At 41.6% G+C, this 26,340-nt stretch overlaps 1 protein-coding gene across 2 annotated transcripts; it reads right to left on the bottom strand.

Annotated features, from left to right (window-relative positions):
* Positions 1-305: 305 nt before the first annotated feature.
* Positions 306-25,794, bottom strand: LOC100136287 (LCK1). Of its 2 annotated transcripts, none has more exons than XM_090209492.1 (12): positions 25,529-25,794; positions 12,802-12,911; positions 11,399-11,459; positions 11,197-11,287; positions 10,900-11,001; positions 10,461-10,714; positions 10,095-10,247; positions 8,520-8,699; positions 3,926-4,002; positions 1,477-1,630; positions 1,169-1,300; positions 306-1,016 (listed from the first exon to the last, which is right to left on the bottom strand). In XM_090209492.1, exons 2-12 carry the CDS (start codon positions 12,904-12,906, stop codon positions 811-813), a joined length of 1,515 nt encoding a protein of 504 aa, XP_090065618.1. In that variant the 5' UTR covers positions 12,907-12,911; positions 25,529-25,794; the 3' UTR covers positions 306-810.
* Positions 25,795-26,340: the final 546 nt, after the last annotated feature.

Here is a 26,340-nt window from a genome sequence, read left to right as displayed (position 1 = left end):
TGTGTAGAACGTCACTTGAACCAATCAAGTGGTAGTTTACAATGTAGACGGCGTTGCAGACACAACGCTTGCATTTAACTAGGCAAGTCAAATTCTTATTTTCAATGACGGCCTAGGAACAGTGCCTATTCAGGAGCAGAACGACAGATTTGTACCTTGTCAGCTCGGGGGTTTGAACTTGCAACATTCCGGTTACTAATCCCAACGCACTAACCACTAGGCTACACATCCCGCAAGGGATGGTTTTGGATTTCAGGTAGGCATCTTCTTTTTTTTTTACTATAAAAAAAAAAAACTTTTGACACTTATTGTTAATGTTTACATTCCTTTTTATGTTTTACTTGACTTTTTATTGAATGAGCACCATTGACATTTCATATGAATTTCTTGTCAATGGCATTAACAGGTAAATTAACAGAGTAGGCCTAACATTTGTGCTTTTGTAAGATACATCATGTCATCTTCCATTTATAGTCTTCAAACGCATAGCAAAATATACAAATAGATTATAGCAATATCTAAATAGTACAAAATGGAACAAATGACATGAAAATGACAATGGTATCTTCCTTGAGCTCTCTAAAATGTTACACTAAATATGCTTTCATTGCATCCTTCTTCAAAGTATTAGGTGTATATCTGTCTGTCTACAGAGCCTAAGATTACAAAGTGTGTTTTGAAAGGAGATCCAGTAAGGTTCACAGACAGACAGTATCAAAAGCATATAAACTGGGATTATATCTCTGTGTTTTAACAGTTGGAGTTAATGTCTGTCATGACCTCTCCTCTCCTATCCCATGTCTGTATGCCTTAGCAAGGCTGTTCTTGGTACTGCCCCTCTGTTGCTGTGAAGAAGTCCTCCAGAACGCTCCTCAGGTACTCAAAGGTTGGCCGGTTCTCTGGGCTCTCATTCCAGCACAGGTTCATAATATTGTACAGACCTTCAGGGCAGTCCTCCGATCGGGGCATCCGGTAGCCTCGCTCCAGGTTCTGGATCACCTCTGGGTTACTCATGCCTGACAGTGGGAGAAGACAAGAGATGGGGATGCAGTCTGGCTGATAATATGGGAAAAGTGTTGTATTTTGGTGAACAAAATATGTAATTTTTGAGGATTACTGTATACAGGTGCTATTTGGAGAATGTTGTGGAGTATTCTCAGTCAAATACCTGGATATGGGATACGACCATACGTCACTATCTCTGTCAAGAGGATCCCAAAAGACCACACATCTGACTTGATGGAAAAGGTTCCGTAGTTTATAGCTTCAGGTGCTGTCCATTTAATGGGGAATTTGGCACCTGAAAAGTGAAATAGGTTTACTTTATGGATATGTTCATTTCAATAGCACCCTATGCATTCTACATGAACACTTGGTGGGGCTATAGTACAGAGAGAGTTCCTGGCATAGCAGAAAGCACTTAGAACATTTAAGCACATCCATTTTTATAGTGTAAACTAAGGAAAGTCATTCTACCCTCTCTGGCTGTGTACTCGTTGTCCTCGATGAGTCTTGCAAGTCCAAAATCAGCAATCTTACAGATGAGCTCATCAGACACCAGGATGTTTGCTGCTCGGAGGTCCCGATGGATGTAGTTCTGTTTTTCAATGTAGGCCATTCCCTCAGCCACCTGCAGGAGGCAGTACAACATAAGAAGGATTTTTTCCCACCTTAATTTACTAAGTAGGCTCGATGAGAACAAGTTCTCATTTACAACTGCGACCTGGCCAAGATAAAGCAAAGCAGTGGACCCAAACAACAACACAGAGTTACACATGGAATAACAAACATACAGTCAATAATACAATAGAAAAATGTTATATACAGTGTGTGCAAATTAGGTAGGATAAGGGAGGTAAGGCAATGAATAGGCCGTAGTGGCTAAATAATTACAATATAGCAATTAAATTAAACACTGGAGAGATAAATGTGCAGAAGTTGAGTGTGCAAGTAGAGATACTGGGGTTCAAGGAGCAAAATAAATAACAGTATGGGGATGAGGCTTAAAGCTAGTGAGGGAGATATGAATCTCCAGCTTCAGTGATTTTTGCAGTTCGTTCCAGTCATTGGCAGCAGAGAACTGGAAGGAAAGGCGGCCGAAGGAGGAATTGGCTTTGGGGGTGATCAGTGATAATATACCTGCTGGAGCGCGTGCTACGGATGGGTGCTGCTATGGTGACTAGTGAGCTGAGATAAGGCAGGGCTTTACCTGGCAAAGACTTATGAATACACTGTGTGTGTGTGTGTGTGTGTGTGTGTCTGTGTGTGTGTGTGTGTGTGTGTTTGTGTGTGTGTGTGTGTGTGTGTGCGTGCGTGCGTGCGTGTGTGTATTAGAGACAGACAGGGCAGAGGAAGATTCCTGTGACAGGGAGGTTCCCACTTCCCCAGGTCAAATCTCTGTTCCTCACCTTGGTGCTCCACCCAGTTTTCACAGGCAGGTTATAATTGTGGCTGATCTAATCATATTTGTCTTTACCCTAAATTAATTTAATACAAGTAAAACCATAACATTTCCTGTGTGAGAAAAATGAGTATGATTATGAAACATATGATGGTTTGAGTGTGCAAGTATTTCTGTGGTAGCAAGGAGTGTGTTCTCACCGCCCCCTTCATGTACGTGTGTGTTTAGGCAGACATTGGTGCATATTTCAGACGTAATAATCTCACAGATAGGCGTCATGGGGCCCGAGGTCCTTGAGAGAAAACAGAGAGGTGCGTGTGTTGTATGAACTTAACCTCATCATCATGCCCAAAAATGTCTACATTTTCACTCACTAGCTCTAGGGTTCATGTTTTCACTGTCTGTCACGTAACACACAAAAAAACACAGTATAACACAAAGTCTTCATCTTCAAGAAGCCCCGACCCTAACCTGGTAGTAACCCTAACCTTAGCCCTAACTATCTTAGATGCCCCTCTGCCCTCACTTTCAGTTGATGTGAAGATATTCTGGCTCTAAACAGGCAGCCCTGCTCTCAATAGCACGATACACTAGACAGAGTTTCCACTGTTGGGCCAGAGTCATTTCTTACAGGACTCATTTGAATTCTAAATCCAATTCCATGGCAGTTGGGTTCTTACTCACTACGCGTTCACAGCAACTTATGATGCTGAATTCCATCAGTGTTCTAGCTATTGCTCAGGAACGTTGTCTTTTTCCATAATACCTTCCATAGATTAGGCTCTTCCTCTGTAACAGGCGGCTTTGAAAGTACTCTGAGCTTGGCTAGTTGACATCCCTGTAACCCCATTACACCTCCATGTGGCTCAATGTCCATTACTGTAAATGAGAGGTACATAATTGAACCCTGAAGAATGCACAGTGATGCCGAAACGTTGGTAAATACCCATGAAATTGCTGGGAGTATACATGGAGTGTGCAACTTTCTTTATTTTGATAGTTTATAGTTTATTCGCTGTTAGTCATCACCTCCACACAAACTATTTTTCTGGGTGTGCGCCAGCTCGTGTTTTTTAATATAATTGAACCATAACATTATGTTAGTGTAGCCCAATTAAATTAGATGTCGGTGTAAGCAGATGTTCTCCCATCTTTGGCCCGATATTTGGCCGTCAAACTACTCCTAAGTAATTTGTCCTTATACGAGAGGCTCAAGCAGCAATACAGCTGCATTCTTGATCTTTTGAAGTTCAAGGGGTGAGTAACACAGTGGTAGTGACACAGTTAGATTTGTGTCAATGTGTCTAGTCTTATGGTGTTATTGTTAATAAACCTTACACAGGGGTCTCCATTGTTACAGTGAGATTAGTATAAGCCTCATAATAGCAAGGGCTGTTTCCTGTCGACGAGGATCATACAGAGAGAATAGAAAATGAAAGAGTGAATGGAGGGGATAGTGAGACAGAGTTTGGGAGACAGTGTATAGAGAGCTATTGAGATTGAAGTAAAGAGCAGGGGACTTGCCTGAGACGCCATATCTATGAGGGTGTTGATGGGTATTCTGGATCCCTCGGACGTCTTGAGAAAATCTACAAGAGCGCCTGTAATAAAGTGTGATCAAGTTATTCAAATGACAGATATAGGTATTTCTATAAGCTAGGGTACCAGTGAATGTTTCCTACACCGGACAACTTGTTACAGCTGTTGATCAATGTTACAGTCATTGATAATAATCAGCAGATTATTTTCTTCATGTCATTACATTAAGATATAAGGGGATCATAGCTATAGTCAATAAAATTCAAGAGTTGATTTAAAACCTATGTTTAACCCTTTATCATGGTTGGTGTCTTGAAGGATTTGTCCAAAATCCTTGCATTTATGGCAGTGTAAGTTGTCGTTTTACATATATTAAGCATCAATCAGTTAAATTAGACATTGAACTTGAACCCTGTAAGAATCATGGATCTAGCTGTTGGACAGTTTGTTGTATAGAGATATCAGAAATGTAGTGTAGCTACATAACATTTAGTGTCTCCTTATGGTATGGCGTGAAAACAGTTTTCATGGGCACACAAATCCAAATAATGTAGGCATTGCAAAATCGAGTGCATCTAACCAAAAAAGCTACCTTACCTTGATACTTAAAACCTAAATCGATACTGTCATTAATGTGGTTCTTCAGTAATTATGTATAATACTTGATGAATGCCATTTGGTGTCCAATTGGTTAGTTATGCTGTGATATTTTCACACTTCATCATCTGAACCAGGAAGGAATTTTCCGATTGACAGTCAAGTGACGAACAGCTGTTGTGATATGGGAAGCGATGCAACAACAGCCCAAGTGCTGGGAAAAAAGGTGTTTGTGAGGAATGTCTAGAATATATATTGTGCCTGAATCCACATTGAATCTAATATCCCAAGTGAATTGAGGTTAATCATCTATTGTTGTCTGTTTCATTTACAGCAGGGTCTCGTTAGGTTTAACAGAGAAATCATCAAGGTAATGAGTTCGTGTTTTCTTATGTTTTTGTACCTTGGATTGGACACCGAGTCTACTGTGAACACTTGTATAGGACAGACTATTGAGCAACACCCAACGCTATTCATATGAGTTATTCTGGACAAATGACATCGTCTAGTGGGCTTATTCACAACATGATCTGTTAATGAAATAACATGACAAATACATTTAGTTTTCCATGTTACACCTGCAATTTGAAACAATACAAGTGGCTTGAATTAGCCTATTGAACATGAATTTGTACTGGAATAGGCCAACCTGTGAAAATCAGACATTTCCTTACTTGGTGCTTGAAAAGTTATTGTAATTATTCTAGACAATTTAGAAGTTCTCCTGCTCCCTTTATAATTACCCGTGATTACATGTTTTATCCGTTTTTGTGAGCGATGTGGCTACTTTCGTTTGTTTCCCGTCACTTCATTTAAAGGGTGTTGCACGACTCTGTTGCGGTAAAACCAAGTGCGGTTATTATGAGGACGACACCTAATGTTGGTTTCAACTTGGCGTCCAATACAAATCCATCCATAAAAAGAAGACCTGTTTTTGGGTCACTGTCATTATAAAAAGTGATGATGAGATTCAAATGTTGAGATGAATTCTACCGCTATTCATGGGTTTATTATGTGTCTCTGTGTCGGCCACATAGGCTACAGAAAAATCAGCATGCATGCATCCAATCTATTTAGTCAGGCAATGTCCATGTTATTCTCACATATTTTAGAATGTAATAATAATTTTAATATCAATGAATTGGCAAGACCTACAAAAATGTAGGTGGAATTATTATAAGACACAAATAATGTTATCTCAAACTATGTTCAGTGAAATTCCTTGTGGGAAAGATCAATGACACTTAACACTGCCATTCAAACTACATTTAGATGTCTCAGACAGATTTTTAAATGAGAAAATTAACATTTCCAGAAAATCCGTTCACCATCAGTCGATGTGATGCATGGCTTCTATTTGACAGGGCATGGCTCCTCCGTCTCTATGTTGTGTTTGATTAAAACAGAACGATGCCACAGGACCTCAGCCAGCCAAGGCTAGCAGCAGGAAATGCTTTAAGAAAAGAGGAATGACTGTTCCAGGAAAGAAAGGCAACAGACTTCTGTGCTTCAGTCCAGAAGGACTCCTTTGATGTATGTGTGTCCAGGTCGCTGTATAAGCCAAGGTCCAGTATAAGCCAAGGTCACGGTATAACCAAGGTTGCAGGGGATGGTAAAACTTCTTATGGCTGCAGGGGCAGTATTGAGTAGCTTGGATGAAAGGTTCCCAGAGGTGCCCAGAGTAAACGGCCTGCTCCTCAGTCTCAGTTGCTAGTATATGCATATTATTATTAGTATTGGATAGGAAACACTCTGACGTTTCTAAAACTGTTTGAATGATGTCTGTGAGTATAACAGAACTCATATGACCTGAGAAGAAATCCAAACAGGAAGTGAGAAATCTGAGGTTGGTCGATTTTCAACTCAGGCTCTATTGAATTCACATTGGGATATGAAGGAAGTTGCACTTCCTAGGGCTTCCACTAGATGTCAACGGTCTTTAGAAACTTGAATGAGGCTTCTACAGGTGTTGTGAGACTGAATAAGAGCTGAATGAGTCAGGTTACTGGCAGAGAGCCATTTCCTGGTCATGCGCATTCCACATGATATCGACTTGCGTTCCGTTGCTCCTCTGGACACAAAGGAATTCTCCAGGTAGAAGTTTATTGAACATTTATGATAAAAACATCCTAATGATTGATTCTATACTTAGTTTGAAATGTTTCTTCGACCTGTAATATAACTTTTTGAAGTTTTTGTGCACAAGCGTTTGGATATGTGTACCTAACGCTAACAAAAGTAGCTACTTGGACATAAATAACGGACATTATCGAACAAATCAAGCATTTATTGTGGAACTGCGATTCCTGGGAGTGCATTCTGATGCAGATCATCAAAGGTAAGGGAATATTTATCATGTAATTTCTGGTTTATGTTGACTCCAACATGGCAGCTAATTTGATTATTTTTCTGAGCTCCGTCTCAGATTATTGCATGGTTTGCTTTTTCCGTAAAGTTTTTTTGAAATCTGACACAGCGGTTGCATTAAGGAGAGGTATATCTATAATCCCATGTGTATAACTTGTATTATCATCTACAGTTATGATGAGTATTTCTGTTGAATTGAAATGGCTATGCAAAATCACTGGATGTTTTTGGAACTAGTGAACGTAACACGCCAATGTAAACTCAGATTTTTTTATATAAATATGAACTTTATCAAACAAAACATACATGTATTGTGTAACATGAAGTCCTATGAGTGTCATCTGATGAAGATCATCAAAGGTTAGTGATACATTTTATCTCTATTTGTGCTTTTTGTGACTCCTCTCTTTGGCTGGAAAAATGGCTGTGTTTTTCTGTAGCTTGGTGGTGACCTAACATAATCGTTTGTGGTGCTTTCGCTGTAAAGCATATTTGGAACTGGACACTGTGGTGGGATTAACAACAAGATTACCTTTAAAACGGTATAAAATACATTGTATGTTTGAGGAATTTTAATTATGAGATTTCTGTTGTTTTGAATTTGGCGCCCTGCACTTTCACTGGTTGTCATATCATCCCGTTAACGGGACTGCAGCCCTAAGAAGTTTTAAGGGTGCCATGCCTGTAATTTTCCAGTTGTATTATCTTCAGTGATTAAAAAAAGGACAAATTGAGAGGATGGGAACATCAAGCCTTCCTTTCTAGTGACAACAGAGGCAACAATTGTGTCTGTGAACACGTGAATCACAAACAAAGAGACAGTTTATAGAGGACTATACAAAGGCCTGACATTCACTAGCTCAGAGCACTTGCATACTGAAGATGTTGATGCACGAGTAACAGTGTCTTCCAATGTGCTTTGTTATTGTCTATCGCAATGTAAGGCCTTCAAAAAGGCAACAACAAACTTTGAGGGCAATGTGAAAACATGCAGGTGATATACTAACAGTAGTCAGAGGTTAAGACTGAGGCTACTGGAGAGAACATATTGGTATCAAAATATGTTGTTATTCTATGAAGTTACGTTTTCAGTGTCAGTCTGTGTGCAGTGCAGTGCACCTGTAACCATGGTAACATTTTTGTTGGTCTGGGTTTGCTACCCTTTTACAGGCAGCCTCTCTCTTTGTTGTGTGAGGAGAGAAAGAGAGTAGTCACTGGACAGTGGCTGAAAGGCCTCGTCTGACTGGGGGATTATGGGGGTTGAAGGGGGTGGGGGGGGGTCTGTGTACTGACACAGGAATGGAGCCACGTGCCCATGGGGGTTGACACAGGTCCCATCACTGAACAATGAGACGGTGAATCACCACTCTCCAATTTGACATCACCTTTTTCCCATCAGAACAGACTTCCCTTTGGTGTGTAGACATCAGAGGCCTCGGCTGGTCGATTTGATTATTTTAATTAAGGCAAGTGCCGCAGGTTCATCAAACTAGAAGAACAGAACTGAAAAGAATAGGATCAAGGTTACCTATTCTATAGGGAGTTAGTCTTACCCTGAAAGACGAGCATTGACCATTAGCCTAATAACAATGTTAACCTAGATAGTGACACTCACCGTTCTCCATGAACTCTGTGATGATGTAGATGGGCTCCTGGGTAACCACGGCGAAGAGGCGCACTAGGCGCGGGTGCTGCAGCTCCTTCATCAGGTTGGCCTCGGCCAGGAAAGCAGCCATGGACATGGTGCCCACCTTCAGGTTCTTAATGGCCACCCGTCTGTGGTTGTTGTATAGACCTGCAGCATAGAGGAAGGCCATTGGTGATACAGTAAATAAATATACAGTAAATAGTAATACTACTATCACACTACAGTGTTATTATTCAGTAGTGTAGTATACGATGTGTAGGCCAGTTGAGTCAGTTGAGGACATGCAAGTTCACTATCGGTCACTCTCAACTAGTTGAGTTATATAACCTATTCTGTAATGGTGAGAATCAACTTGTTTTGTTATTGAAAGCATTCTTCTCTACATTTTATCTAAAACAAATATGGTGATGACATTTTTTCCAATCTGACATGCATGGATAAACATTTAATCTGAAACAACAATCACCCCAATGATGTGGGTGTATTCAGTTGCTGCTGTTCGGATGAGGAAAGGAAAAACAATTATGTTGCCAAGATCGCATGCAGGAGGAAGTTGTTAATACAAAGTTCCATGGCAGGCTATTTTGAGGTCTGATATAGGGGGTTGTTTTGAATGTAGCATTGTGTTCACATACATGAAGATGGACGATAGGGAAATCTCCCCCTTCAATGGAAAAGTAGTGTGGAGGGTTTAGATTACATTAAAATATATTCTCACCATCAAAACATTGGAGTTTTTTGTCTAATGTTTGATTTTAGGGTCACAATGGGAGGGGCGATAGTAAATATTGTAATATAGACACACATGTATGAACTAATATAGGCATGTGAAGAGCTTCAGAGAGACTTAGCTACAGACTGGTTTTTGACTAGATCTTCAACCTAGAACGCTCACTGGCTCTTGCGTAATCCAACTGACACCTGACATCAATCCCAAGAGACTTTATACCAGCTCAAACAAGCCCTGCAGTCATGGCAGTATTTAGGAAATTACAAACAATGCAGAACTAAAGCCTAAAAAAAGCTGCTCTGGCAGACACAGAGAGAGACAGGCCCAAAGCCAGATTGAGCAACTGGTTGCTTTATATCTAGGGAATCGATGTAAACCAACACACTCATTTGTATTCTGAAAATGTCCACTGTGGTTGAATATAGCCTGAACATGGGTGGAAAAAGTACCCAACTGTCATACTTGAGTAAAAGTAAAGATACCTTAAGAAAAGAGGACTCAAGTAAAAGTCACCCAGTAAAATACTACTTGAGTAAAAGTCTAAAAGTATTTGGTTTAAAATATACTTTCTTGTTTTTGAAATTTACGGAAAGCCAGGGACACACTCCAATATTCAGACATAATTTACAAACAAAGCATACGTGTTTAGTGAGTCTGCCAGATCAGAGGCAGTATGGATGACCAGGGATGTTCTGTTGATATGTGTGTGAATTTGACTATTCATGTCCTGCTAAGCATTCAAAATGTAACGAGTACCTTTGGGTGTCAAGGAAAATGTATGGAGTAAAAAGTACAACATTTCATTTACTCACCCATCCAGACTTCCCCAAACTGCCCTGCCCCGAGCCTGCGCTCCATCTTGAGGGACTCTCGGGGGATCTCCCATTCGTCCTGCCACCAGGGTTTCTGGGGCACACGGGACTGGCAGGGCTTCATCAACCGGGTGCACAGGCCATCCGCCTCACCTGCAGACACATACAACACAGGCAGAGTCAAAGGTCAAACAATGCCACCTTATACGGTTCACATTTTAAAACAGATGAGTATGTGCACTATGGATGGTATGGTAATGGTTTTTGGTACCAAAGCTATATGTATTGTTTGGCTGATGTATTATTGTGTTCTGACTGGAGGCATCGCTCCAGGAGTTCAGACAGGATGTGAGTCATAGCACGTACGTGAGTGATGCTGGACCAGCTCTTTCAGGGAGTTGAAGGATATCTTTGCGGTGATGTAGAAACCACCAGTATCCAAGTTGCGGATTCGGTAGTGCTTGACCGTGTCTCCCGTGTTCGGATCAAATTCCCTAACAGACAAGGAGAAGGAGCCTTTGGTGGTCTCACTCTCTCTGACCATGAAGGAGCCCTGTGTGTTCCCCGGAGCTAGCAGGAGCCTCATGGCATCATTTCTGGAGAGGTTCTTGAAAAACCATCTGAAACACATGAAACAGGCGTAGAACTTCAAACAAAACCACATCCCTTTCCCTTAACGGGTGTTGACTGTTGTGTATGGGGAGATGGTGTTGGGGTTGAGTTAGACTGTTGGGGGATGTATGTTCTTCCTACGTGACTTCAAGTGACATTAAATACAGTTATTTGAGTTTCTGAATTGACTTACGTCTCCATCTCCATGGAGTTCAGGGGGGCCACAAAGTTGTATGGGATGAAGCCCTTCTGGCCTGTGATGAGCGACTCTGCCATGAACCACTCCGGGTCATCCCTAGACAGCACACAAAACAACAACACTTACATGTAGTATAGCTGTTCTAACTAACATCTCACTATATCATACTTTCCAAGCCTTGGCAATGTGTCATGCTCCTTCAAACAACTACGCTCTTTTGCGTAACTACACAAATATACCACATCCTCTAAAAAGTAAATGGCATCATCACACATCCTCTACTATTCTTACTTATTGAGGATCTTCAGCTTGTCTCCCTTCTCAAATCCCAGGTCATCACTGTGGTTGGGTTCATAGCTGTATATGGCAACCACCAGGCTATCTGCACAACACAAAACCCGCATGGGTTAGGAAAACATAAACAGTAATGATCAGATTTGACCCACAAGAAGATGGCACATATTTACCCACATATTCATGTATAAGAACATACCTGGTAGAGGGGAAGAGGGACGCGTGAGATGAGAGGGGTATGGGATCATTTGGTCTGTATACTGATAAGAGCAAAGCAGGTTAAGGTTCAGTAAAATAACCTAGGTTTCCACTTGAGAATTCAAAGATTGTCATTCAGTGTCCTAACAATATGGAAGTTCAAGTTGTTATTTGCATGAGAACAGTAAATAGAAAAGTCTGGGGGGTTTCCACTTACAATTTAATTGATGGTAAAAAAAACAATTCCATTTTAACCAGATTAAGATTAAATTTAATTTAACAGGTTTTACATAATGTTTACTTTGTGCCAACAAACTGGCCCAGAACAAAATGGCATTCACATGTTCTCTTCTTCTGTATCTGTAATCTATAGTGCCCTCAAAGTATTCACACCACTTGATTTTTCCCACATTTTGTTGTGTTACATAATCTACACAAAATCTACACGTTTTGGTCAATAATCTACACAAAATACACTGTAATGTCGAAGTGGAAGAAAAATATGAACATTTGTAAAGAATTCATAAAACATAAAACACTAACATATCTTGATTAGATAAGTATTCAACCCCTGAGTCAATACATGCTAGAATCACCTTTGGTAGCGATTACAGCTGTAAATCTATCTGGGCAAGACCTTTCGATACCTGGATTGTGCAACATTTGCCCATTATTCTTTTCAAAAAACTTCAAGCTCTGTCAAATTGGTTGTTGATCATTGCTAGACAACCATTTTCAGGTTTTGTTAAAGATTTTAAGCAGATTTAAGTCAAAACTGCAACTCGGTCACTCAGGAACATTCACTGTCTTCTTGGTAAGCAACTCCAGTGTAGATTTGGCCTTGTGTTTTAGGTTATTTTCCTGTTGAAAGGTGAATTAATCTCCCAGTGTCTGGAAGAAAGCGTACTGAACCAGGTTTTCCTCAGGGATTTTGCCTATGCTTAGCTCCATCCTGTTAATTTTTATCCTGAAAAACTCCCCAGTACTTAACGATTACAAGCATACCCATAACGTGATGCAGCCACCACTATGCTTGAAAATATGGAGAGTGGTACTCAGTAACATGTTGTATTGGATTTGCCCCAAACATAACACTTTGTATTTGGGACAAAAAGTGAATTGTTTTGGCAAAAAAAATTCAGTTACCAAAAAAATTATAATTTAGTGAATGTTTACAGTCCAAATGAATTGCCCACACAAAAGCCAACTTCCCCCCAAATGATGTAAGTTGTCAATTCCCAAGCACTGACATGCACAACACCCTTTCAGGTAGACCATGGTTGCATAGGTAATATTCATTGATACCTCAATTAAATGCATATTGGAGATGTTTGTGTGTTTTCACATTCCACTCCAGTTACCCAGCCACGTCCAGACGCTATACCGCCGTCGAAACACACTCACCAATTTAGCTGACTTGAGGGGAATCGGGCAGTTGCAGTGGTCACACACTTCGTCTAGGTTCTCTATCCAGTCATCATCATAATCTGAACTATAGTTGCATCCCATTTTACCTGGAACATAGTCAAGTGTTTCTGTCAGTGTACATCACCACATAATAGAAGAGATTGATTGACAAAGTATAATACAATTTTTTGAATACTTGAGTTAAACAATATAGTTGCTTAGTGCCTCATACTTAGACTTGGTTCCCAAGAGACTTAGTGAACTAGATATCTGTAGCTTATTATATTACCCTCTTAAAAGTAAAGAGCTGTTCAAATTTCAAATAAACAAAATCTTTAATAAGAAAAACTTTTTACCAAGAATGTATTTTATTTGAACATTCATGTAAGCATCTAATATCCCTTAAGTCCCAAGCCCTGCACAAACAACTCAGGATGTCTTGATATGACTAAATCAGCAGAATGAAAAAATTAAGTAATAATCTTGGCCAGACCAAAAGGTGAAATGGATCAGGAGGTATTAAATACACATTCTTGTTTTTGTGTAGCTTCACATCAATACACAACAACCAGAGTGTAGCAGGATTTTAAAAAATCCCCCATCGAAATTTCAAATACTACAACACATTGGCATGTACACCTTCAGTAAACTGTATAGGCCTTGTCCAATAGTAATGTGATGAGGAACTGCATGGAACTGAAAACTGATCCATATACTGTGTAGTTTGCTGGGATATGATAGATTTAAGATGGTGACAGATTAAATGAAGAGATTTGCCAATAATATACACTATACTGTATATACAAAAGTATGTTGACACCCCTTCAAATTAGTGGATTCTGCTATTTCAGCCACACCTGTTGCTGACAGGTTTATAAAATCGAGCACACAACCATGCAATCTCCATAGACAAACATAGTATAATGGCCTTACTGAATAGCTCAGTGTCTTTGACCGTGGCACTGTCATAGGATGCCACCTTTCCAACAAGTCAGTTTGTCAAATATCTGCCCGGCTAGAGCCGCCCCAATCAACTGTAAATGCTGTTTTTGTGAAGTGGAAACATCTAAGAGCAACAACGACTGAGCCGCGAAGTGGTAGGCCAAACAAGCTGACAGAACAGGATCGCTGAAGCGCGTAGAGCGTAAAAACTTCTGTCCTCAGTGGAACACTCACTACCGAGTTTCAAACTGCCTCTGGAAGCAATGTCAGCACAATAACTGTTTGTCGGGAGCTTCATGAAATGGCTTTCCATGGCCTGCACAGAACTCTGACCTTAACCCCATCGAACACCCTTGGGGTGAATTGGAACGCTGACTGCGAGCCAGGCCTAATACCCAACATCAGTGCCCGACCTTACTAATTCTCTTGTGGTTGAATGGAAGCAAGTCCCTGCAGCAATGTTCCAACATCTAGTGGAAAGCCTTCCCAGAAGAGTGGAGGCTGTTATTGCAGCAATGGGGGGACCAACTCCATATTAATGCTCATGAATTTGCAATGAGAAGTTTGAGGAGCAGATGTCCACATACTTTTTTTGTGTAATTTAATGAGACCTTTTTTGTTGAGACGCCAAATTACTAAGTGTTTCACAAGGTACATTTTGTGTTATAATTATTTTACTTCATTTCAGAATGAATCATAGTTTGGATTCTTTGGTAGAAAATGTGATTATATGTAAAATCACACGTATCCGGTGTTAAGCCATGTGTGGCACGCTCTCAGTGCGGATGGAGTGCTCTACCCCTCAGCAGTACAGTATGACCCTGTGCTCTCAGGCCCGTTCTACACTCCTATCCCATTGTTCGGCTCATGTAACGGGGTCAGTGGACTAGTTGGAGTCGCCGCCTGTCCCAAGGGCACAAATCCGTGAGAAAATCTGACGGGTTGGGAAATGCCTGACCCCGGTAGCGATAGTCTACCCCTACACTGGGATGCTCAGGGACGGAATGGTGGAGGACGAGAGGGATTGTTTTTGGGTGACATCTCTTCTGCTTCTGTCTGGCAGCCTCTTACAGAAATAAATCGAAACAGTCAAAATGTGCCATTTGAAGGGATTCCCCTCTTGGTTTCGTATTTTAATCATATTCAGCTGCTGATGGGCTGCCCTCCTCTCAAGGCCAAAGGCCAGATTGGTTTGTGTGACTCACAGTGCGCTGCCTTTGGTTTGTTGACTTTATTATCATTATGTTGTGCTGCATTTGTCGAGACATTGTTTTTGATTCTGTCTGTTTCACCTCCACTCTCTGCGATGCTATGTGGTGTGATGAAGGTCATACTGGAGGTTGGACATTGGTCACACAGAGGTGGAGACTGGACACACTGCTCTTTAGGCTACCTAGTGGTATGACTAACCTGCATTGCTCTTCACAGAGCTGTATTCATGAATTACATCGACAAGATGGCCTTCCGTAAGTACATCAACTGATCTGCCAGACTGCTCTGAAAATATGTTGTTGCTTTCATGAAATTATCACATTTTACATATGCATATTAGATACTCTATAGCTGTAACGATTTGCTATAAAGATGGATACTATATCACAAAGTCATTCTTGGTCACCAGATCCCTCCCTGACAAACAAAAACCCTAAACAATTGTGTGTCAACTTGTAATAAAAGCATAATAACCACAAGAATTGCGTTCACCAAACCAGATGTTTTAACTTAAATTACCAGTTTTCCCCTGTTGTTTTGTATGACCTTTTAAGCCAAATGTTGTTTTTTCAGTACAGTTAACATCTTCTCAATATTGAATATAGCCTAAACATTTCTGACTCTGCTCATTTACTGTAGAAGACAGGTCTATACATTGTGGTACAATCATCCTGATAAATGAAGCTTTCAATGGGAGAACACACCAATATAGATGAGTGCATTATATAGCACATCAGGTTGAAGACGTACCTCATGAAACTTCCCCAATGTGTTCTTCAACAGGGTGTCAGCGATTTCACTGGTCTACAGCCAGAGCAGCTTTATCCATGATTTAGATATCTATATCTAGATATCTAGGATTTAGTAATCCTATCAAAAACAGCAACTAAGAATATAACACTACTTTTGGAGAGAACGTAAGAAACAATAGGATGTTGAGTGAGTTTTTCAGGCAGGGAGTTTTATATGTGAAGATCTCATCACTCACTCATGCATTGCCATCCAAACGTATACTCGCACACCCACACAGACACACACAGACACATACACACACGTGCACACACACCTCAGTGGAGATATAGCAGCCCAAAGGGCTTCCTGTCGTTGAAAGGTTGAGGGTTGTTCTGCAGTGGCTCTGACAGGTGCTACCCATGCAGCTGTGTGTTACACAGGGAACATTAGGCTCCTCTGTAAATGGGTCAAGACAGTACCTCTCTCCTAGTGTGTGAATACTTGTGAATGCTCTATGATATTTATGACTGAAAATATGATGTATAATGTATAAGTAATATCTATCTAGATGTAGTGGATATCAAGTTATCAAATTACTTTATTCTTGCTATGTAACTACTGTAAAAAAGAAAAGTGGCATGTATGTAAAATGTGTGTATAATTTACATGTAACAACAAAATAAAAAACTGTAAACAAAAAAAGTTTATTTTTGTCCTCCGAAGAGGGTGGGGGGGGTGGATGTGTCCAATGTAATTTTAAAAAGTACATAATAGATATTTGTAAATGTTCCATCAGTCACAATTATTTATTTTACCTTTATTTAACTAGGCAAGTCAGTTAAGAACAAATTCTTATTTTCAATGATGGCCTTCCCCGGCCAACCCCTAACCCGGATGACGCTGGGCCAATTGTGCCGCCCTATGGGACTCCCAATTACGGTTTGTTGTGATACAGCCTGGAATCAAACCAGGGTCTGTAGTGACTCCGCTAGCATTGAGATGCAGTGCCTTAGACCGCGGCGCCATTTGGGAATTGGGTAAGATCTTGGTAAATGAGAGTCTCAGGCAGTCGATAGACATTTTGATTCAGATCTTCTGTGTATCGCAATGAGACCGTTATTATGGGAAAATTTGTGTCATCAACATTTAGTTGCAATTGCCAAATGAGTCATTGGTCCCCAGTTCCTCTCTCTGGTCTCACTTCTGTGCCTCTGTGAGGGAACGTTGTCAACGCTGTGGACCACATAGCTCTTTGTTGCAGTGGCAGGTTGCAACTTTAGACTCTAGAGCATGTACAGAAGTCAGCCCAAACATGTACAGGAAGTGCACTGAAATATGTGCAACTGTGACTGCCACGTGTGATTCTCACATATTAAACCACTTAATTGAAGACTTTTTCTATTAATAAGAAGCATGAGTGTGTCTCAGAAATCGTATTATGTATCCAGAAAACAATGTTTTATAGTTTTACTTTGTAAAAGGCACAGTGATGCAGAAACATTGGTGTTTTACCCAATACATTACTGGGAGTTTATATACAGTGCATTCGGAAAGTATTCAGACTCCTTGACTTTTTCCAAATTGTATTACGCCTTATCTTAAAATTGATTTTTTTTTATTGGTTTGCAATACCCCAAAATGACAAAGCAAAAACTGTTTTTTAGACATTTTTGAAAATATATATAAAAAAAGAATAATGAAATATCATATTTACATAAGTATTCATACCCTTTGCTCAGTACTTTGTTGAAGCACCTTTGGCAGCGATTTCAGCCTCGAGACTTCTTGGGTATGATGCTACAAGCTTGGCACACCTGTATATGGGGAGTTTCTCCTATTCTTCTCTGTAGATCCTCTCAAGCTCTGTCAGGTTGGATAGGAAGCTTTGCTGCACAGCTATTGGAAGGTAAACCTTCACCCCAGTCTGAGGTCCTGAGCGCTCTGGAGCAGGTTTTCATCAAGGATTTCTCTGTACATTGCTCCGTTCATCTTTCTCTCGATCCCGACGACTCTCCCAGTCCCTGTCACTGAAAAACTTCCCCACAGCATGATGCTGACATCACCATGCTTCACTGTAGGGATGGGGTCACGTTTCCACCAGACGTGACACTTGGGATTCAGTCCAAAGAGTTCAATCTTGGTTTCATCAGACCAGAGAATCTTGATTCTCATGGTCTGAGTCTTTAGGTGCCTTTAGGCAAACTCCAAGCGGGCTGTCATGTTCCTTTTACTGAGTAGTGGCTTCCGTCTGGCCACTATGCCATAAAGGCCTGATTGGTGGAGTGCTGCAGAGATGGTTGTCCTTTTAGAAGGTTCTCCCATCTCCACAGAGGAACTCTAGAGCTCTGTCAGAGTGACTATCGGGTTCTTGGTCACCTCCCTGACCAAGAGTCTTATTTGTTCCAAAACTTCTTCCATTTAAGAATTATGGAGTCCACTGTGTTCTCGGGGACCTTTAATGCTGCAGAAATGTTTTGGTACCCTTCCCCAGATCTGTGCCTGGACACAATCCTGTCTCAGAGCTCTACGGACAATTCCTTCAACCTCTTGGCTTGGTTTTTGCTCTGACATGCACTGTCAACTGTTGGACCTTATATAGACAGGTGTGTGCCTTTCCAAATCATGTCCAATCAATTGAATTTACCACAGGTGGACTCCAATCAAGTTGTAGAAACATCTCAAGAATGATCAATAGAAACAGGATGCACTTGAGCTCAATTTTGACTGTGTTTTCATTTTGACTTCAGAACGTTCTCTGAATAAAGAACTAACCTATTGCAGACTGGGGGCTTTGTCTTCAAACTTCTGGGAATTGGTCAAAGCTATAGTGATGGTTGAGTTCAACCATTGGGATAAAAATTCTCGTGACAGGCCACTTCTCATGCTCTTAAAATGTGTCACGAATCCCGCCGAAGATGGTGCCTCTTCCTGTTCGGGCGGCGCTCGGCGGTCGTCTAGCTGCCACCGATTCCATTTTCTGTTTCATTTAGTTTTGTCTGATTAGTTCACCGGTTTCTTGTTTGAGTTTTGTTTTGGGCTATTTAAACCTGGTAGGCCCGCCGGCTTTTGTGTGGGCTTGTTTTTCTGTATATGGTGTGTGAATATTATGTGGATTCCATTTTTCCGAACAGTTTCGTCCTGTTTGTTGGACTGGGTCTTTATGCTCCCTTGTGTGTGTGGCTTGACCGTCACTCTGTTTTTGGAAATAAAAGATCCACATCTTTGAACTACCCTGCTCTCTGCTCTCTGCGCCTGACTCCTCCACCCACTACCTCCAGAAGCCTGCACCAACCATGGAGTCAGCAGGAGCAGCGACGTCCCCTCCTCCATCATACAGCCGTCCTCCATCGGATCGGTTCGGCGATGGACCTGATGATGGAGAGAATGGAGCGATGGGAGAAGAGTGGTCTCCCGACATCCACCCCAGCTCCCCCACAGACAACGCAACCCACTCCTCCACCGGTGGCGTCCGGTCCCAGCACGTTGCGTCTCGCGCCCCCGAGGGAGTACGATGGAGCGGAGGCTGGGTGCCAGGGATTTTTGCTCCAGCTTGAGCTCTACCTGGCTACCATTCGTCCGACTCCCTCGGGTGAAGAGAGTGTGAGCCTCCTCGTCTCCTGCTTGACGGGTAGAGCCCTGGAATGGGCCAACGCTGTCTGGAACGGCCCAGACTCTGCTCGGGACCACTACCCGGAGTTCACCCGCCATTTTCGGGCCGTGTTCGACCACCCTCCTGAGGGCCGAGCGGCGGGTTTCACCTCAGACAGGAGACGAGGAGTGCGCAAGACTTCGCCTTGGAGTTCCGGACCTTGGCCGCTGGTGCCGGGTGGAATGGCAGGGCCCTGATGGACCACTACCGGTGCAGCCTCCGGGAGGACGTCCGCAGGGAGCTAGCTTATCGGGACACCACACTCTCCCTCGACGAGCTCATAGACTTGTCGATCCGGCTGGACAACCTGCTAGCAACCCGCGGGCGTTCAGAGGAGGTCCTGTCAGTTCCAACTCCCAGCCCTCCTGCTCCAACTCCGATGGAGTTGGGAGGAGCTGCATCGAGGGGGACCGGAGGAGGAGGCTCCTCCTACACCTACTGCGGGCGGAGAGGACACACTTCGGACCGGTGCTGGAGGAGTCCGTCTGGGAGTCGAGATGGCAGGCGGAACACTTCTCGGCCACCCCAGGTGAGTAAGCACCAAACTCACCCAGAGCACCCTGTTGGTCACATGTTTTTTGTTTTTTTTTCTCTGTGTTTTTTCCCTCTCTCCAGCATAAGGTGCTAGTCAGGCGCAGATGGGAGTTTTATGGATCGTGGACTCGCCTGTAGGTTGGGGATTCCGTTGGTGCCGATAGACCCACCCTTCCCCGTGCACTCCTTAGATAGCCGACCGTTAGGGTCAGGGCTGGTCAGGGAGGCCAATAAAATAAATAAATAATACATTTAGAACAAAGGACATCAAGGACAACTAAAATCATAACAGCAATGCCAACTGTATATGTTTGTGTGCATGTCTGGCACGATTACATGTATGTGTGTGTTTTTGTATGTGTTTATTTGAATGAGAGTGTGCATACATGTGTACAAACACCTGCACGGCATCAGCCTCAGGCAAACCGGCATCAGTTGTGAAAACACTGCCACTTAGTGTCATTCAAATGTACTTTTTATTATATTTTATTCAGACTTTTAGTATTTATTTTTTGTAACTTATCTTTTCATTCTATATCTCACACAGCAACTCCACTCCCACTTCTCTCCAATTCCAATTCCACATCCCAACCCTCAGTTTCCCTCAGCCCATCCCATCTATCTGCTGGCCACCCACTTCGGGTTTTCTACGCAACACATATCTTTCAACTATGCTGTGATGTTTAACGTACAATTTCAATCGATCTAATCGAATAGAATCCACAGATTGCGAGTTGAAGATAAATACTTTTACTAAGAGTATTAGTATATTAGTAATTGACTGACCCGGTCTCTCCTAACAGTACTATTTCTAGGGTCAATTTTAGTTCAATGCTATGCATTTTCCACCATTCCTGAACCTGAGACCAGAAATAAATACAAGTATTTTATCAACCAGCACATTTGAGATCAGCCAAATTATTTGTTGTAATATTTGTTCTATCTTTTCAGGTGGATGAAATTGAAATTGTGGCCAGCTCTGCAATGCTTGTTTGAAAAAGAAGGATACCTTGAAAAAAGTATCATTTTCAATTAATCGAAAATGAGACATGGCAATCTGCACAAAGCCAAAAAGGCAATTTTAAAACTTAAGCTTTTTTTTTAGTAATCTACTTGAGAACAACTTAGGGTTCAAATAAAACTTTTGAATGAGTGAAGCTTTTAAGAGAGGTTTAGTGCTTTCATATTTAATAATCTCAACCCACCCAATTCATTTTCATTATATAGATAGGCACATTTTATTTTGTCTGGTTTAGCATCCCAGATCAAGCTAAATATTTTTTGCTCATATGATTTGAAAAATGAATCATCGGGAGTAGGCAGCACCATAAGTAAGTGAGTAAACTGAGATATGACTAAGGAGTTTCCATAAATAGACAGGTGTTTACCTCTCCATGGTTGCAGGATCTTGCAGTTTTCTATTGAAATTCATTGTGGAGAGCTTATATCTTTTGTGATATGAATACCAAATATGTCCACTTCACCGTCAGCCTATTTATAGGTAAACTGCAGGGTAATGTAAAAGTTGTATATTTAAGGATCCAATACGTAATATTGTACACTTATCATAATTAGGTTTTAGTCCAGAGAGTACAGAAAAGTTATCTAGATCTTCAATGAGACATTGCAGGGATCTAGTTTACGGACTTAATATAAAACTTGAGTCATCGGCATACATGGACACCTTTGTTTTTAAGCCTTGGATTTCTAATCCTCAAATGTTGTTATTGGATCTGATTTTAATAGCTAGCATTTCAATGGCCATAACGAATAGATATGGTGACAGCGGACACCCTTGTTTAACTCCTCTTGACAATTCAAAACTCTCTGAGAAGTAGCCGTTATTTACTATTTTACACCTGAGGTTGCTAAACATTATTTTTACCCGTTTTATAAGAGAATTACCGAAATTGAAATAAAATAAAATAAATAAATAAAAATAAATTCAGACCTTCCTGCTGAGTACCTGACAGACTACCATTTATATAGGAGTAGTTAAAACAATCTAACAATGGAGCTTTTAGTACATCAAATAATACTTGATATACCTCTACCGTTATGCTATTAAGCCCTGGAGTTTTCCAAACTGAAAGGATTTAATAGCCTCAAAAAGTTATTCCTCTGCAATTTGGCCTTCGCACTGATCTTTCTGTACATTTGTTAATTTTCTATTTTTATATTATTTGAATATAATTCCTTACCATAATCTTCATTCAGTGGGAAAGGTTGATATGGAAAAGAGAACATATGCCTAAAATAATTAGCTTCCTCTTTTAAAATATCATTCAGAGAATCATAGATGACTCAGTCTTCAGTAACGAGTTTCTGCAAATTCTTTTTGTTAGCGTTCCTGTATTGGAGATTCAGAAAGAATTTTGTGCATTTTTCTCCATATTCCATCCAGTTTGCTTTATTTTTGTAATAGATTACATTAGATCGTTCTTTAACTAGTTCTTTTTGTTTTTCCTCTAACTTATTTTGTATCTCTGTAGTATCGTTTTTATTGTGATCTACCTGTACTATTAGTTCATTGATTTCCCTTGTTAGTCTAGTCTCTTTAGCCATAAACTGCTTTTTTATTATTCATGAATATTGAATTGAATGACCCCTGAATGTACATTTATCCCAAAAAATAAGGGAATTTGCTGAACCTTAATTTTACTGGAAAAATTCAGTTATAAATTATTTTGTCTTAGTTAAAAATAAGTTGTCCTCAAGTAAACTTTCTAAATATCCCTGTCCATGTGGAAAATCAATAAGAGTTATGTGAATGCCAATTAGATGATGATCTGATCGCATTCTGTCTCCTATTAAAACTTTTTTAACCTTTGATGCAAGAGAGAAATAGACAAGAAAGTAGTCAAGACGACTAGCTTGATTAAGTATATCTCACTATGTCAGGGTTTTTATACTCTCCGAATATCCACTATTTCTAATGTGTCCATAATATATGTGATTTCCTTAAGGGCACAGTAATGATAGTTGGTAGAGTGATTACCTTTACGGTCCATTGAGGTACTTAACAACTTAGCAACTTCATCTAAGGATGTAGAGTGAGTTTCCTGTAAACAGTATATATTATATTCCATTTCTAATAAGCCGTGTACAGTGTAGCCTAGTGGTTAGAGTGTTGGACTAGTAACCGAAAGGTTGCAAGTTTAAATCCCCGAGCTGACAAGGTACAAACATTTTTTTATGATCTGCTAAACCGTTACAATTATAACTGGCTATACTTATTTCACCCCTTACCATAACTAGATACTATTCTCAGTCTAAATGTACCATTATTAGTGTTTGTAAAGTTACTGCCATCAGAGGAATTAGTCAAAACTAGAGCTTTCAAATGTCTGATATTTAGAATTCAAGAAATAGGTTCTAGCAATATTTGTTTTATTCCCTTGCCTGTTTGCCTGTCAATGCCACAGATGTTAGAAAATTGAGACAAGATATTATGTGTGTAGTAAATCTGAGTAGGTTGATGTGTATGATATTGGATGTGATATAGTGAGAGGGTGTACAATGTCTGTATAAGAGTAAGACTATAATGCGTGATGTCCAAATAAATAATTACTCTGACAATTTGCATGGTTGAGTTTCTGTGTGTAACATGTAGTGCATATAGCCTTAACATTCATGATGATAATTGTAATCCATATCATATCACCATCATAGTTGCATCATAATTACCTTTAACATAATTGAAAAACACATCCCAGCATTTCCATAGCAATTGACATTTCACATGATCATGAAAGAGACATTGCATTACTCTAGAGATGGCTTCACTACAGTACAAATGTATTCCGTACAATATGTTATTATTCCCAATGCCCCTATTCTGATATCTTCCCCTTGCTTGTTGTAAACGTATATAAACTTGTAGACAAATACATAAAAAAGATAGACAAACAATAATCACATTAAATTATAAAACAGTTCTCGACAATAGAGGGAGAGAAGAGAAGAGAAAAGAGAGTGTGAGAGAAGAGAGCGAGATCAGGTGTGTGTGTGTAACGGTTTTCGTCTTCCTCTTCTGAGGAGGAGTGGGAAGGATCGGACCAATGCGCTGCATGGTAAGTGTCCATAATATAATTTTAATGAAATATAACTGAACACAGAAAACAAAAGAATAAGAGAATAAATGGAAACCGACACAGTCCCGTATGGAGCAAACACTGACACGGAAAATAATCACCCACAACCAACATGGGGAAAACAGGCTACCTAAGTATGATTCTCAATCAGAGACAACGATCGACAGCTGCCTCTGATTGAGAACCATACCAGGCCAAACACAGAAATACAACATAGACTAGAACCCAACTCACGCCCTGACCAAACTAACACAAAGACATAAAAAAGGAACTAAGGCCAGAACGTGACAGTACCCCCCCCCCCCCCCCCACCCAAAGGTGCGGACTCTGGCCGCAAAACCTGAACCTATAGGGGAGGGTCTGGGTGGGAGTCTGTCCGCGGTGGCGGCTCTTGTGCGGGACGTGGACCCCACTCCACCATAGTCTTGGCCCACTTAAATGGCGCCTTTGGAGCGGCGACCCTCACCGCCGACCTCGTACTGGGAGCCCTAACAGCGGGCCCGAAAAGACGGGAGACTCCGGCAGCGCTGGACAGGCATGAGACTCTGGCAGCACCGTAGTGAAGGGCGACTCCGGCGACTCTGGCAGCGCCGCAGTGAAGGGCGGATCCGGCAGCGCCGGAGTGAATGGCGGCCCCGGCAGCTCCTGACTGACGGGCGGCTCTGTCAGCTCCTGACTGACGGGCGGCTCTGTCAGCTCCTGACTGACGGGCGGCTCTGGCAGCTCCTGACTGACGGGCAGCTCTGGCAGCGCCTGACAGACGGGCAGCTCTGGCAGCTCCTGACAGACGGGTGGCTCAAGGAGATCAGGACAGACGGGCGGCTCTGGCAGCTCAGGACAGACGGGCGGCTCTGGCAGCTCCGGACTGACGGGCGGCTCTGGCCTGGAGAGAGAACCTGGAGGGAGGAGATGGAGAGACAGCCTGGTGCGTGGGGCTGCCACAGGACCCTCCAGGCTGGGGAGACCTACAGGAGACCTGGTGCGTGGAGGAGGCACCGGATCGACCGGGCTGTGGGAGAGCACTGAAGCTCTGGTGCGCAGCCTTGGCACCACTCCTCCAGGCTGGATGACCACTTTAGCCCGGACCTTCCAGAGTGCAGGCACAGGTTGAACTGAGCTGTGGGTGAACACTGGAGATATGGTGCATACTACTAGCACCTCTCCCTTAGGCTCAATGCCCACATTCGCCCGGCACGGGTGGAGCGCAGGCATAGGACGCACTGCACCCTCCCAGCGCATGGAAAATAATCACCCACAACCAAAATGGGGAAAACAGGCTACCTAAGTATGATTCTCAATCAGAGACAATGATCGACAGCTGCCTCTGATTGAGAACCATACCAGGCCAAACACAGAAATACAACATAGAAAAAAGAACATAGACTACCCACCCCAACTCACACCCTGACCAAACTAACACAAAGACATAAAAAAGGAACTAAGGTCAGAACGTGACAGTGTGTGTATGTATAAGTCCGTATGTGTAAGCAAGCATGTAATTGAGTATGTGTGTGTTCATATCCATTTTATAATATTCAGATATTTTTTACAGTTCCCATACCTTATTTTTTTCCGTAACCTGAAGTCCCTGTAGAATTTAGTACAGCCACGGTGTAATGGAGCTGTCTCGGAATAGCTGTCCATCAATAAAGAGTTTGTTCACAATGAAGAGGAATATTGGGACACGGACACAGAATGGTCAATTTCTGAGAAGGAATGGAGGGTAAAAAAAGAGGAAGAAGAGGTCTAACAGAATGAGGCTTTGAATTTCAGGAAGAGAGCAATAAAAATGGAGATGTGGTATCGAAGAAGATTGGTGTCAAGTGCAAAACAGAGTAAACCCTACACCCGACCTAGTTTGTAGGGGAAATGGAAGTGAATGAGGGCGAGTTAAGTGAGGTGAAAGGTATGGTGAAGAGCTCGGAGCCTGAGCCTGGCAGCAATGGACATGATAAAGAAGAATCTGGTCCAGTAGTAGTGACATTTTTGGAGAAAGTGGATCCTTGCCTTTTGGTGGATCCATTTGTGGTTTCATGGTGGGTGGGAAAGGAGTTGTGTGTACTTGAATCAGTGAAGGTAACCTGTAGTGGACTTGAGATATTTGTTTGTTTTTCTTCTGACCAGAGGGAGCAGGCGCTCCATGTCACAGAACTTGGGTCAAGATCTGTTATCTGCTTTGCTCTTAGGAACAGGGCACCATTGAAAGGAGTGATTTCTGGGGTATAGTTAAGTGTGGAGGTGGAGTAATTGAAGTTGAAGATTCCTGGAGTTTGTGATGCCCGCTGTTTGGTGTGATGCAGACCCGGTGGTGAGTGTGGTGAAACAGAGGAGTCACTGTCAGTCCTTTTTGAGTTTTGAATCAGTCTTACCCGT

The sequence above is a fragment of the Oncorhynchus mykiss genome, chromosome 19 (assembly GCF_057628025.1).
Source record: "Oncorhynchus mykiss isolate SJ-2025 chromosome 19, ASM5762802v1, whole genome shotgun sequence".
NCBI classification, from domain to species: domain Eukaryota; kingdom Metazoa; phylum Chordata; class Actinopteri; order Salmoniformes; family Salmonidae; genus Oncorhynchus; species Oncorhynchus mykiss.
Note: the sequence above shows the minus strand (reverse complement) of the source record. Positions and strands in the feature narration are given on the sequence as shown.